Raw genomic sequence first — 15,241 nt, 5'->3', positions numbered from 1 at the left:
TGCCTGGCATTTTATTTTAGTAATACCAATATGAGCATACATGTATTAAACTTTTACACGGACTTCTCAAGTATGATGTCCCAATCTCAAACACAAGTAGTGTGTGCGCACTTCATTAAATGTTGGACATATTATGATAAAGAACTTAAAACAAGAATTTTAACGCATTCGATGATATCATGACCATTTTGTTACAAACGTTCCCCATGTGTTTGCTTTTGTCAATCCATCAATGAACCTGAGAACTGGCTGAGCTTGTACCCACGCTGACAGTAGTTATGTTTGTCGGAGGGCTAACAACGTCGATTCCAGGATTGTCATTTAAAGCTGAAATGTACTGTTGTGCATAACATGTAACTAGAATGTATCATATCGCATTTTATTCAAAAACATTCATCAGATGTACAAAAATATTTACAAACGGTATTTACAATGATTGTAATTGAATGTACACTTCCTCAACACTTCCTAGCTGAATGATTGACTGAAATAACCGAGTGTTCGTAACATTTGCCCGCAAACGTTCAGTTAAATATTATAACAGTTAACATAAAAGGCGCCTTCTGTAATGTTCTGACATGTATTGAGGATGTGACAATTCACATCTGGCCGAGAGAAACAATGTCTTAATGGAGGTGTCAACTTGAAGCATGTTGAAATGGACATTAGAATACGTTAATTAAAAAGTAAATACTAGTACATTAGCTAATACTGTTGTCAACTTAAAACATGAAACATCACACTAAAAACACATTGAAAATGTACAAGCGCAATAGCGACATCAAGCTTCACAATCTATGCCTGCAGATTTACTGCATATGACGTATACATCAGCTCCACACGGTCCACCTCAGTCCGTTAGGTCATCTGGACTGTAGGAATCCATTTTGGAACTAGTTCTAGTCACGTGACTATCACATGACTTCGTACAACGTGACCCTTATGTATATAAAAATGGTGTTTCTATTTGTTTTTACTTCAATTTTTTTTGTAGAAGTCGTTTGCAATTAGTTGTTTTCGGATTCAACATTTGTGTTGAACGAACTTTATTTCTGTGGCAGGATATGGCGGTGTATGGAGAAATTATATATTACTACGCCAGTAAAGCCCATGGTAGCGACTAAAGTCGAGTGGAGCTGAATAACATCAGTTCAGATACGCTATGTCCCGTGCTGATGCATGTATATAACAGCAGGTGCGAGGTTTGTAATTTGACGACATTTAACATATTGTAAACAACCCGATGAATGTAACAAAACGAAAACAAATAATTAACCTCATGAACAAATACCAAAGGATCTCATGGGTATAACACATGTGAACCTTAATGAGCATAACAATGTGAAACAAATATATTCATACAAACATGTGGAAATTACCTATGTTAAATCGCTTTTCAAAGCTAGTTTTATACATTGTAACGTCACAGTGTCACTTTGAACAGTATAAAAAATATGTAACATCTTTATACAAAATACCGACAGGTTTCGACAGGTGTGGAACACGTATAAAGATACGATATGAAGACACACCAATGGTGCAACACGTATCCACCTCACACATACTTACCCACAGTCCACACTCATTGATTTTAACATCAATATAAGTTCATTTCTTGACACAGTCGTGGATACTGTTAATGTCTGTATCTGTCCAGCACAATGTCCTTATGATACACCATACACACATCATACCAATATCAGCCAGATAAATAACATCACAGCACTCTTTAGAAATGAAAGTAGAAATCGTCATTCAGGTCTGCTGCAGTGACAATATAATTTGCTGGTAAATGTCTTCGGAATGTACTGACTGCACTGCAGCGACCATGACTGGGGCAACATTCACTGGCATCGCCGAGATCAACGTCGTCGTAGCCGGTAGTGGTGGAGTTAAAGTAGCAGGATGATGTCGCCTGGCTGTTCGGCATGCCGTACATCATGCCTCCACCCCATGCAGAATAACCCGGGGCAAAGCCATGAATAAACTTCTTCTGACGGTGACGTCGAATGCAGATGGCGACGGTGACGAAAAGGAGCGTTGCAGCCAGACTTCCGGCCACGTAGGTCCACAGAAGAGTGAGAAATGGAGTCTGGGAGTGTCGAGAGCGGCCCAGTGTCTTTGATTCCTTCTCTGTAATTTCCAATTGACAATCCCGACCCAGAGGAACCTCCTCATCCGACAGGACAGTCAAACACACTTCATACTCGAACCCTGGCATTAGATCGGAAAATATGTAACGCCCCGTCTCAAGAGGAACCACGACATCCCTTTCTTCATACGAATCATTAGTACGCCGGACCACGATCCTGTATCCTCCGACAGTATGCTTACTACTGCAGTTCCAGATGGCGGAAATGACCTTCGACACAGATCCATCAAGTGCAAGGTTCACCTCCGTACCTAGTAGATCTACAGGAAGCATGGGTGAAGGGACAACATCGGTTGCTATGGGGATCATAGGGCGAGTCCATTCGTCCACGGTCCAATCACATGTCTGATTCTTGGCTTGTGGCCCGGAGCAGGTGAGCTGAGACAAAGCAAGATGACGAAACGGTTTCTTTGCATGGCTTGGTGGAGCGACACATTTCCAATCACTCACAGATCTCTGGAACTCCTGGTAATGCATCTTCAACCAGTTGTGTAGCCAGCCTAGGCGACAATCACAGATCAAAGGGTTGAGGCCAAGGCGTATGTCACCAAGACGATGGAACCCATCAAATGTGCACTTTGAAATGCTTGATATGTTGTTATTTTGGAAGTTTACTAACTGAAGTGTTAGCTGTAGACCATCAAATGTTCTGTCGTCAATATTTGAAAGTTGATTGTCCGAAAGATCTATCTTCTCCAGGTTCTGCATCTGTTGGAATATTCCTTTTGGGATTTTCTTGATGTTGTTGGAATTCAAAGCCAATTTTTTCAAACTCGTGAGATTTCTCAAAGAAGATAGATCTTCATCTGATATACTAGAATTTTGTAAACTTAGTTCTTCTAAACTACGTTCAAGACCCCTGAAGGTGAAATGTTTAAATCGTTTACTCATTTTGACCTTGTTCATGGAAAGCTTTTTTAAAGCGGAATGTTTAGCAAAAGCGCCATTTTCAATTTCCCTAATTGGATTTCCACTTAATTTTAATGTTCTCAAATACTTGCTTGTACCCGACAAAGAATCTGACTTGATGAGAGAAATTTGATTGTCCTCTAAATCTAAGTCAACAAGAAGCTCCAGTTTCATGAAAGCACTTTCGGTCACCTTTGTCAAGTTATTCTTTGCAAGATTTAACTCTCTTAAATTTCGGAGAGACTTAAGCGAATATAAAGCCTTATTCTTTATCTGGTTCTTTTCAAGGCTAAGAAACTCAAGTGAGTAGTCAAGTGTCTTGAACGCGTTGCGATCGATGCTGGATATTGCGTTGGAGAATAAGTCAATATGGCGGAGGTGAAGCAAGTGATCAAATGCGTTACTACCCAAAACCCTGATGTCATTATTGGTCAGAATCAACTTTCTAAGGTCATACAATTTGGAGATTTCTCTCAAGTGCTGGTACTTGAGATTGTTTCCAGAAAGATCGAGAACCTGCAAGTTCCTCAGAATACCAATACCGCCAGCTTCAATGTCATTGATACGACACGAAATGAGATGAAGTTCTTTCAGCTGCGTCAATCTGGCAAAAGTATCTCGCTGAAGTTTTGGCACCCGACAACCAACAATTCTCAGCTTCGTTAGTTGAACTAATGGTTCCAACGCCTTTATTGGAAGACCTTCCATAGCATACACCTGCATGTCCAATTCTTCAAGCACATTCTCTAGGCCACTAAATGCTCCATCGTCCACCTTGGTAACAATGTTATCAGTTAAGTCAATAGACTGGATATTCAGCCCTCTGAACGAGTTGTCTGGAAGGAATCGGATGCTGTTTTTGCGCAAAGAGAGCTCTTTGATTCTGCCGTCGAATGACAGGAACTTGGGAAGTTCGGTAAGGTAGAGGTAGCGACAGTTTATAACAAGCTCACCATTTCTCGGCTCACACAGACAGGGGTAGGCTGGGCAATATACAAATCCATGTTCCCGGGCCACAGAGGCAGACGCTAGGACCAGAGCCAGGGACAATGCAGCAATCATGACGAGTTCTGCAAGTATACAGAGATTATGAAAAACAGTTAGATTGTGTTCCAGCATTAATGACATGAAGTTTGTGAGAGTCTTTCAACAAACTGGGAATAGTGTATTGTTAAACGCAAGTAGTGTGATATAATCTGTCGAATCATATCTATTTCCAAACTATTATTCATGTCATGTAAAATTCTTTGGGTGTTTCGCTTTACATTCGATATTTGAAAATGAAACATAATAAACCCTCTACATATTGACATTGTAAATTAATTTAAGGTGCTTTTTGATAAAATAATCATTGATAAATAATGTAGTAAATTGTAAATTCAAGGTTGTATTTCACTCACAGCAAGGCACCACAAGGCCTTCGTTGAAAGTGGATATAACCATCAGTATTATATAAAAAAATCATAAAGAATCATAATTAGTTATCACGAAAAAGGAACGGGAATAATGTCAGTAAAACTATGAGACAAAGACTTATACCTAAATAAAACTGAACTTGAAAAAGGGTTCGTTAAGAATGATAACATTGATATGATCATGCTAAATATGACTTGCAAACTGAGATAAGTTTTATGCTTGATAAGACCGTGTTTGGAAGACCTTGACCTTATCTTTTCCCTTATATATTTCTCACATATATCTTGTACAAATGTCCGATCTACAAACGCTTGTCGTGTGGCTAGGCTATAGCTTAAGCGTACCTCAAAAAGCATTTTAACAACTTTTATTTGAACGAATAAACTATAAACAATTCATGTATTATGACAACATATAACATTTTCATTTTGTATTCTGGCTTTTCTAAGCATATAACGCTGACACCTGTTATATACAAAACAACAAACAAACTCATAATTATTTTTCTTAAAACGTATCAACATCAACATCATCATCATCATCATCATCATCATCATCATCATCATCCCTCTATAACTATCAAATCCATTCCCATACCTTTCGTACTTTGTAACTACTAAGAACATATTCCTCAAAGTATAAGTATAAAGTATGAATGTAATAATGGAGAGAATTAACAGATATTATCTCGTTGAAAACAATCAATATTACATTGTTGATGATCACATTGCAACCGACGAAGCAGTCATACCGAACTTCATCCACATATTACCTTTACGTGTTGTAACAAAGTGTCAAGGTGGCAAATATTGAGCTTCCTTCCACACCAGAAGCTCTCCACTATTGCACAAGCTCTGAAATGCTTCGAATAAAGCACGTATGTCCTGTAAATTGTTGGGAAATCGTGAGTGCATTTCACATTATATTTACCATGCACTGTTCATTGAAATAACCTTTCTCACGTGTCTACTCTTGAAGTCAAGTTAGTCCAATTGGAAACGATTCAGTAACCAGACGCCGTTGCATTTAATTTGGCACAATGACGGTACACACTGAATTGATGGTAGAAGGGTAGTTTGGTGAGGATTAATCCTAATGTATTGAGGGCTATTGTCCTTTACCTAACCTAAACCAGGTTCTGGCAGACTATGGTAATGAACCTTGATAGAGACACATCTTGTGTGTTTATCTGGCAGTATCTAAGAGTATCCGTGCCAGGTACTACAGACAGAAGACTTGAAAACAGACCCATTGGTATTTACATATAAAGCTACCGTTTTATGGTAAATCACTTCAGTCAAAACATTTTAGTCTTTCATATTTCATTTTTGAATAATTATTTTTCATCATTCACATGCATAATGTTGCTATGAACAAAATAAGATATAACATAATATACTGGCCATAAACTTATGCAGCAGTTACTTAAAAATTATGAATTTTGATTGTTAGGGAGTAACGTTTGTTTGAAACTCCATTATATTTAATGACAATTTCATAAAATGACCACGTCCACATTTATTTTTGACAACGCTGGTGAAAGCGAAATCGGTGTGTATATCAAAGGTACGCCTTATGTCTGTACGTTCCATGAGTTTTCTAGCTCCAGTAACACCCGTTGACGATGACGGTTATCTGGTGTTTCCTTGCGTTAATAGAGGTGTGTTTGACAAATGTCCGAAAATGGCTGGACTATCATTTTGAGCATGAACCATACTAACTCACTCACTTACCAAACCTTACCAATCTACAAACGACCCATTAACTACCTAACAGAGTTACAGTGCATTACACTTTTAATACAAGGAAAACAAGTGTCTTTAATGCAAAACCGGAATGCAAACATTTGCAGCGAGTATTAAGCTTGGAAAAACAAACAAGCATGTGTGCCACAAGAAAGGTCAGGTTCCTTACTCGTACTGTATTTTTGAAAGTATACGAGTTCCTTCATATGCATGAAGCAAAATACGCCGTGATTATCAACTTAATGCTTGGAAAGCGTTCCTGACAGAGCGTAATTTAGTATTTCAATGTGTTGATGAAATGAGATGCACGAATACGCGCCCAGTTAAATGAGCTGATCAGCATGATCACAAACAAACATCTTCTGAAACTATATGTGCCATTCAGTCAAATAAAGCGATTAGCAAAATAGTTGTTTTCCTCTTCAGTATCACCAAGAAAGATTGTCTGAAATAATGTACACAACTTTACGACCTGCGTCTCGAAAAATGCACTTGTGTTATTTCACAAAAATCACGAATTGCACTAGACGGCGCTACATATTTATGAACTTTTATGTGTTGAAACCTGGTAAACATGTCGGTGAAGGATGATTGATTGCGCTGATAGTGGATTAAATCCCGTTTAGGCCAGACCAATTCAATTATTTCTTTTACATGCAATTAAAAAATCACCCAAAACTAATAACTAATTCAGTAACGAGATATAATCGTGAATTGTGAGTAGTTTGATTTTATAGGTAGAAAATGTAACCCAAATATGACGTTATACTCAAGAGAATAGTTAATGCTGCAATGCACTTACAAATAAAAATATTTATGTCATTGCCTGGAAAATTTAATGTGGCCATACAGAAGTCTGTCTCTTTTCAAAAGAATCAATATTTTTCATGATTTTGCAGAAACATACGCTATATACCGTGTAGATCTTTACTGTGATTCACTACTGTAGGATCATTTACTTGGTGCTTCATTTTAGTTTCAGCTTCTAAGTGATTGGACGAAACGCACTGTCGTTTTTAATCATGAACTGAATAGGACACGTAAACTGTTTTCAAAGGATATATTTCTTTCCTGATGTGCTTTTCTTTCATATTAATGATGTGTTATATATTCAGTCATGAGGGCAGGGACATATTATAAAACTTCTTGTTTTCAAGACACTTTTTACTATAGTCAATTCTAAAATAGGCATACAGGTATAAAATTACATTTCTGTTATTGTTACTAAATGAGTTATTCCAATAAGAATAGTTTTCAAAACAATATATTTCAGAAAAGGACAAGAAGCTTATTGATTGGGGTTTTGATGTTTTTGAATTGAGGCATGTTTCATTACATTTCAGCAGAGCTGATGCGAAATAAGGATAGAAACTATCTACGGGTTGAAAAATGTTAAAACATTGGGATACAACAACATGTATTGATCAATCTGTTACATTGGTTACAAGTATAACCTCAACATCATGCTAATTTCATACAGCCTTAACAAAATATATATAACCCTATTCAAGATATCAAATATTCAAACAACATTCGCGAAAATTCATATGTAAATCATCGAATTAGATCTTTTATGGGACATGAAGCATGGACATTAGTTACCAATATCTCTGATGCATACAGGGTTATCTTGCAATTGAAGGTAATTAAATAACAGAGAATGAGCAACGTCGGGAGACATGGTACCTCAATGCTTTACTCACTGAATGTGAATGAGATGCATGATTAATTCAATACATTTGTTCTCGTGATTGATACGTGCAATATGAAGAAAAGTATTAAGACGTACGTATATTAACGCCAGTGATAAAGTTATGCATAGTTTCACTCAAGATGTTGTCTCGGGCATATGAAAGCAAACAATTGCAAATCGTTATACATTCACTAGATCTACTATTATTCACACCTGGTATTCGTCAACACACTGATCCACCTTTGTGTTTTGTCTTACAAATCGTTGTAGTTGCCTACCTTCACGAATATACCTCATTATGTTAGATCTCCTAGATCTCACATACATTCCATTGTATCTCTGTGACAGTCAAGACTTAATTGGACCAGGAAGATTACCACTGTTCACCTGCTTGGACAAGTCCTAACTGACACCTCGGCGTTACCACATGGGTAATCTACATATGCTTTTTACCCTTGAAAATGTGGCCAGCATCGTAATCCACAACAAACTGTGGCATGGGAGTCTACACTAATCCTCTGATACTACGTCACACACAACTAGAGCTGCATTTACACCTGACGGAAAGACACCAGCACAGCTGAGACGGTTAGGGATGACGTGGAGCTACCATCTGGAGTTGTTGGGATCAGGGAAATCCTCACGTGGCATCAACGTAGGGGAGAGAAGACAAGGAACAAAAAAACTCTCAGCATTGATGGGGGACAGATATACGATTGTTTAAACAACCTGAGCGCTTTATGGGGACGGGATTCGGACGGGGGATTAAAGCAAATCCTGTGGCAAATAATCTGGTGAGCGTCCAGAGAGTGCCTGTAGGAGACGAAGAGAGGTTAGGTATCTCTGGAGGGACTGGGTATTTGAGGACTGCTTTGTGCAAGTGTTTTTATGCAAGATGAAAGTTTGTTAGAATCAGATTAGGCACTGGGAGAACACACGGCGTGTACCCACGTGGCGAATAGGAGGGATGCATGAACGAAAATAATCTACATCAAACGTTAATTTAGAGGGCAAGGTCGATATCGAAACGGTTTAGATTGATGGCATCTGAGACTATTGCAACCAAACACAAGCAGATTAACACTAAAAAATAAAGCAGATATTTTAAACTCTGAAGAGCAGTACTGTCTAAAGACTGTTCAGATCCTAGAAGAACACAACGCTAAGCAAAATGTTTAATTCGGTCTTTTAATGGGTGGAAATGCCAGCTATATATACTCTGTAAGATCTGTCCTGAAGGTAAGTTATGAGGTGGATGTACCACAACTGTGCATATTACAATCTGGACGACGGCAACTACATTTCTTATACCACATCTTTGAAGACGTGGATAGTCTTATGTAGGAAAGGACCTTCAACCAGATGCGAGGTTATATTAACATGTATGTGACATATTGACATATTAGTCAATATGCCGTTCCATGTGTCAAGTGTAAGTGCATATTTTTGTTTTACTCATATCCCAACAGTAAGTGCCTTTAGACTTAGGGAACTTCTAATTTTGCTTTATGTTTGCCGATAAGGGTCATAAGGTTACATGACCAGTAGTTTTGGAAAGGTCAATTTTTTCAAATATACATAAAATGCCAACGACAGAGAATAGTCAGTCTCGATTGTCAGCCGAAATAGATTCCATTGGGAATGGATCACTGAAATTCAGTGGAAAAAATAGATTATAAGATGGGTGATACCTTTCAAATATCAAACATTGTCTGACAAAATATTCATTGATGTTCTCCAAACATCGAGGGAATGTTTCACTACAATTTTCTAAATTCCCCTTGAGTGACACAAGGCCAATCAGCACCAAGACATCTCTACTCAGTATTGACCAAGCCGTTGCACAAAGAACTAATGTTCTACTAATAGCACCACTCGCCACCGCCATCTGGCCATCAGATGAACACATTGTGAACACAACCAGGCAATGGATGACAATTCATGCCAGGCGAATACATGCTACTTTCGTGTAAGGCCATCTTTTCTTGGCATGGCAGTAATGAAAAAGAACGAGTGATGGGATAAAATATGAATATCTTCATCTATCTTACCGTTGTTATCAGTATTATATTATAATCTCATCGCTTACCTGTCTTATGATGACAGATCATTTACATGCTTGTTAGTTCATTACGCATGGACTAGAAAGCGATTGTCAAATTATTCTTTTAGCATCAAAGAACCATATTGAAATTGACGAAGAACAAGGTATGAAGAAGTTTGGCCCACATGACCTAAAGAAATAAGCTAAACTGTAAAAATTATCAGGTGTGTAAATATGAAAGAGAATTGAACTTTGTTCTTGTCAATACTTCCATGTCTTGAACTTGTGACAGCGCCAAATTACAATGATTCTTTTTCATGAAGCATTTTCTACTACAGTAAACTACGGTTATAACGAACTCAAAGGGACTACTAATTTTAGTTCGTTATAACCGTAGTTGGTTATAAGTACATATACAGCGTAACTACAGCAAGTAGTCGGGACCAAAACGTAAGTTCGTTATATCCGTCAGTTTGTTATAAGCGTGTTCGTTATAACCGTAGTTTACTGTATTACAACTTGAGCTTTTCTTTGACCCTACCTATAGAGATATAGGAAGAGACGGTTCACAGATATGGTAAGATGTTATTATGTCACTGATTTGATCACAGTTCGGTTTTCCCTGAAGTCTGATGAATAACATTCTTACACTTGTGACTTATATATGTGGTGATGTCATTAGAAAAACTACATGCATGTGTACTCGTTGTCAGTCATATGATCGATTTTCCATTACCATGATATTAGACATTTCAAGTTGCCCAAAAGGGCCCATCCTTTATAGTTCACTGAACATGTGATAAATTACTGTGAATCACGGATAATAGGCCCACTATCATAATCCAGCAGATTGTCATAAAACCCATAAATAAATTAAATATCAGACAATGTTGCCACACTGTTAAAAAACATAATCGTTCAGAAGACAAAAGTATTGAAGGAATCAGGCATTATCTTTTTGTATTTCACACTCCCAGCAAATGTTTGAACGCATAATTTCATTGTTGATACAAAATTGATCATTTTTGAAAAATACGAACTTGAAAAAAAAACATACCGTGGAAAGTACAGGAGGGAAGATCAAACTTTTCTAGTCATCCGGTCTCAGGTATCTCATGAAAATGTTTGTAAATGAATCCAATGCGAGGCACGAAATGTTGCGAAAGGGCGTTAGATTTTAGGGAGTTTCATCGAAAACCTTTCAATCAAGGAATGGAAATGTGCGAAATTCGGAACATGAGACATAATCAATTGTTGCCAGAATTCTGACACCTGTTCCAAGCGTGGCCCAAGGCTAACCAGCCTTTTGTTGATTCAAATCAATCATTGTTCCTTGTCCTTGTGCCTTGATTGATATCTTAGCGAAAAAGGCACATTGAACCGATCAGTGAAAAACACACTGACAAAAGAGCAGAACGGATTCACTTAGCAATTGGAGAGTTCCGATTAATCGTAGCGTTACTGCCGCTGTGTGAATCGGGATCCAAGACTACACAAATATTTAAATGGGTATAGTAGCGTCTTCTTGAAAAGACCATTCCATGTCAGACTGAATTCAAACTAGTCTAGTGGTCAAAGCGCTCGCTCGTCACGCCGAAGACCAGGGTTCGATTCCCCACATAAATACAATGTGTGAAACCCACTACTGGTGTCCTCCGCCGTGATATAACTGGAATATTGCTAAAAGCGGCGTAAAACTATACTCACTCACTCAAACGTTTTTTAGTTTGTACGTATAGTGTTTTAAAACCGCAGTCAGCCATATACGAACTTTATCACGGTGGGTCGTATAAATCCGAGTATTTGCCAACCAATCCAGTGATTGGTCATATTATGAACAGCGGGGGCACGGGTGGCCCATTCGTCTAAGGCGCCGCGATTCGCTGTGCAGAGTTGCGTCCCTTGGGCACGCCAGAAACCTTTGATTGTTTTCGAATCCCAGTAGGTTTGTCAGCACCATGCCCGTGCTCGTGGGTTTCACCGAAGTAGTAAACGTCTGAGATCTGCATCACTTCGGGCTTTCATCCCACATTAAGCTGACACGCCGTGATATAACTGCAATACTGTTAAAAGCGGCGTTCACCCAACTCACTCACTCACTATTATGAACAGCATCCCACGCCATCCCACAACGAAACACAATCACCCAAGTCATCGTGCCTGACTACCCGATTAGATAGTCGCCTTGTACAACAAGCATCGGTTACTTTAGACGAACTTTAACCCGTAATCTATGCGAGGTATGAGTTAACGTTAAAACTATAGTTGCGCCATGTCCCTGACTTAAGCATGTTCATAAACCTACATAATTATTACCCTGGTCAATGCACATTCGGAGCAACTCTTAGGAGTATACAATAATACACTATTGCCGTGCATGATTCCATAATTCGTGCACCATAGGTTCTTCCGGTAGGCAGAATACGTTCGTGATAATGATTCGTGATCTATCCTTTTGAAACAATCGCTTCAATGTATTTCTTTTATGTGACTCAGGGTGAATGAGTGAGTGAGTAAGGTTTTACGCCGCTTTTAGCAATATTACAGCAATGTCACGGCGAGGGACACCAGAAATGCGTTTCACACATTGTACCCATGTGGGGAATCGAACCTGGGTCTTCGGCGTGACGTTTTAACCACAAGGCTACCTCATCGCCTTATGTGACTCAGAGACGACAGGAATGTCCCTCGTGCATTGACATTATTCATTCAAATATTAGCCACCACTTATGCTGCCAGACGTCCGAGATTGTGTTTTTTGTCCAGAACACTAGGTATATCTTGTTGACCAAAAGTAAACAGACTGCTAGATACAATGAATTGAAACACCTACTATAATCTATATTATATTACTATATTACAACTATAATCAGGTAAGAGAGAGAATGTAGGGCTGTCAACTTCTTTATTGCTTGGAACACATAGTTTTGGAGTAGATGCTTACTTCGGAGTAAACGTATTTGTACTCCGAAACGTTGTGTTCCTGATAAAAAAGAATTTGACATCCATAAATTCTCTCTCTTAACTGATTATAGTCTGTTGTGTTGTAATTCCCTCTCTAATGTGTATCACATCTAAATGTCATTCAAAGACTTTATAATTAGGTAGGTATAACGTCCATGTACTATGTCAAATATCAATTTCAAATGGAACCTTAAGTCTGTAATCGATGGATTAACTTGCTGTTTATTAGTTATAACATCATAAACAATATGTTTAAGTCTTGTTCCGGACTATGAAGAAAATATATAATTAAAAAACAATTTAATCAAAATTGCAAAATGAAAAATATGATTGTAAAATCGTTGCAACTTACTTATTTATGTTCCGGCGATATAATACTCCTTAGGTATCACATGAAGTCTTGCTTGAATCAAGACCACCTTCCAATCGCGTCCAGATCAACCCTTCAACTGATTAGAATTGGTCATCGAGCTGTTCCACTTGTCAAAAATATTTGCAATACAGATCCAGATAGGAACTGCCACTGTTGAAGAGCATGCTGGGATAGCTGACAAGGAAGTGGGGGCTCCGCCTAGCGGAAGGAACAAATATTGGGGTCTACCCGTTGAGGAATGCATTCATTTACAGTGCCGGCTGTGTCTATAGCGGACGGTGTTGTCGAAACCTGATAATCAAATATGAACAAATGTCTAAGGGTGATGTAAGGAGAGGGAAATGGCGGCCAGCTCGGCTCAAACCTCGCTGATGGACTCAACACATGAGATCGATGCCCTTCTTAAATATTTGGGAATCCTTCTCCGCTCTGTTTGAAAATTTGTAAGATCTGTGTACCACAGTGTTGTCAGGTTTAGGATGCAAACACTGCAAACTTTCATACCCAAATTTATGTCAAATTTGCACGCATTTGTATCGATTGTCGCACTTGCATGTTATTTCATAGAAGGAAGAGACTTCCTCGCACGCCCATCTTACTGCTGACAATAGGGTCTAACTGCTCTGTCGTGGGCGCGCGATCTTCTTACGAGCTTAGCATATCTCGAACAAGCTTCAGAAATCTTCTCTAATTAGCAGAACTTGGTAGGACGGAAATCATGCATTTTGTTTAATGCCTCGCATTCTTTTACATTATCAATATTTTTGATTTCGAAGCGCACACAGGGGTAATATGAAGAGATATCAGGCGCTGGTGTTGTGTTTGATTTGATTTGTGTGGAGACTTGGGAGATTCTTAACACAGGATGAATAAAATGCTTCATGTTTGACCTTAGATTTGTGGCAGTATTTCAGTTGATTCAATATCACCACATGACATTGCGCTAATAGTGTCGGTACTACAGGCATAATAACTTCGTAATGTTAGAATGGGATGAAAACTAATTATTTTTTCGCAATTTTATTTTAAACGTATTTATTATAAATGTAATGTCAAGGATAGTGTGATTTCAATAACTAGTGTTACTAAATATATTAACAAGATTGTATCCATTTTGGAACTTTATGCGAGTTTTCATTTCGGTTGAATTGGTGGAATGTTGATATAGCTGTACTGAAGGTTATGACCATTAATGGTCTTTAAATATTTGTTGTTGAATATTAGGAAGCCTCATATTTCTCATACCACGCCTCGACATGATTGAGTAAGTGAGTATGGTTTTACGCCACTTTTAGCAATATTCCAGCAATATCACGGCGGGGGACACCAGAAATGGGCTTCATACATTGTACCCATGCGTTGGCGTTTTGTGTTTGTGGTGGGGTTGCATGAAAGATGGGTGACTTTGCAGAGTTACAAATAATAGCCATGTTCATGTTTGACAAAAGCAACACGTGGTTTCGTATTTTGGAAAAATAATACATCTATACATATGTCACCAGTAATCATGTCAAGAATATAGCTTCACATTGTGCTGCTTACTAAAATTACATATTTGTGAATTATTTGCTACATTAAAATCAATTTCAGTTGCTACATTGAATCAGACTTGAACATTTCTGTTTTAAGGAGTGAAGCTGTATTTGTTTACATTCATCATCTGATGAAGACAGTGCCTCACGTGAGCAAATTCCATGAGGTACTGTCTTCATTAACTGATGAACGTCAACAAATACAACTTCAATCCTTATATTGACAGATACATAAATCATAACAAAACAATCCATTAAACATCAGATTCTAATTATTTAAAGCGAACTATATCAACGCGGAGAGTCGTGACGTTGTGACGTCATCTATCCCAAACATACCATTTGGAAAGACATCCCTTGGTTTTACAAACGGCAGAAAATGGCGGCTACGGCAATGTGATTCACTCGAAATA

At 38.2% G+C, this 15,241-nt stretch overlaps 1 protein-coding gene across 1 annotated transcript; it reads right to left on the bottom strand.

Annotated features, from left to right (window-relative positions):
* Positions 1–371: 371 nt before the first annotated feature.
* On the bottom strand, positions 372–13,415 carry LOC124121492 (slit homolog 1 protein-like). Its single transcript, XM_046484499.2, has 2 exons — positions 13,276–13,415; positions 372–4,131 (listed from the first exon to the last, which is right to left on the bottom strand). The coding sequence occupies exon 2, from the start codon at positions 4,121–4,123 to the stop codon at positions 1,730–1,732; it is 2,394 nt and encodes a 797-aa protein (XP_046340455.2). The 5' UTR covers positions 4,124–4,131; positions 13,276–13,415; the 3' UTR covers positions 372–1,729.
* Between the last annotated feature and the right edge of the window lie 1,826 nt (positions 13,416–15,241).

Source organism: Haliotis rufescens, unplaced genomic scaffold (genome assembly GCF_023055435.1).
Source record: "Haliotis rufescens isolate VD_foot unplaced genomic scaffold, xgHalRufe1.0.p SCAF_73, whole genome shotgun sequence".
Classification (NCBI taxonomy): Eukaryota; Metazoa; Mollusca; class Gastropoda; order Lepetellida; family Haliotidae; genus Haliotis; species Haliotis rufescens.
Note: the sequence above shows the minus strand (reverse complement) of the source record. Positions and strands in the feature narration are given on the sequence as shown.

What these genes read in the sequence shown, in the direction of transcription:
- LOC124121492 (XM_046484499.2), bottom strand. Translation starts at nt 4,123, where the DNA reads ATGATTGCTGCATTGTCCCTGGCTCTGGTCCTAGCGTCTGCCTCTGTG.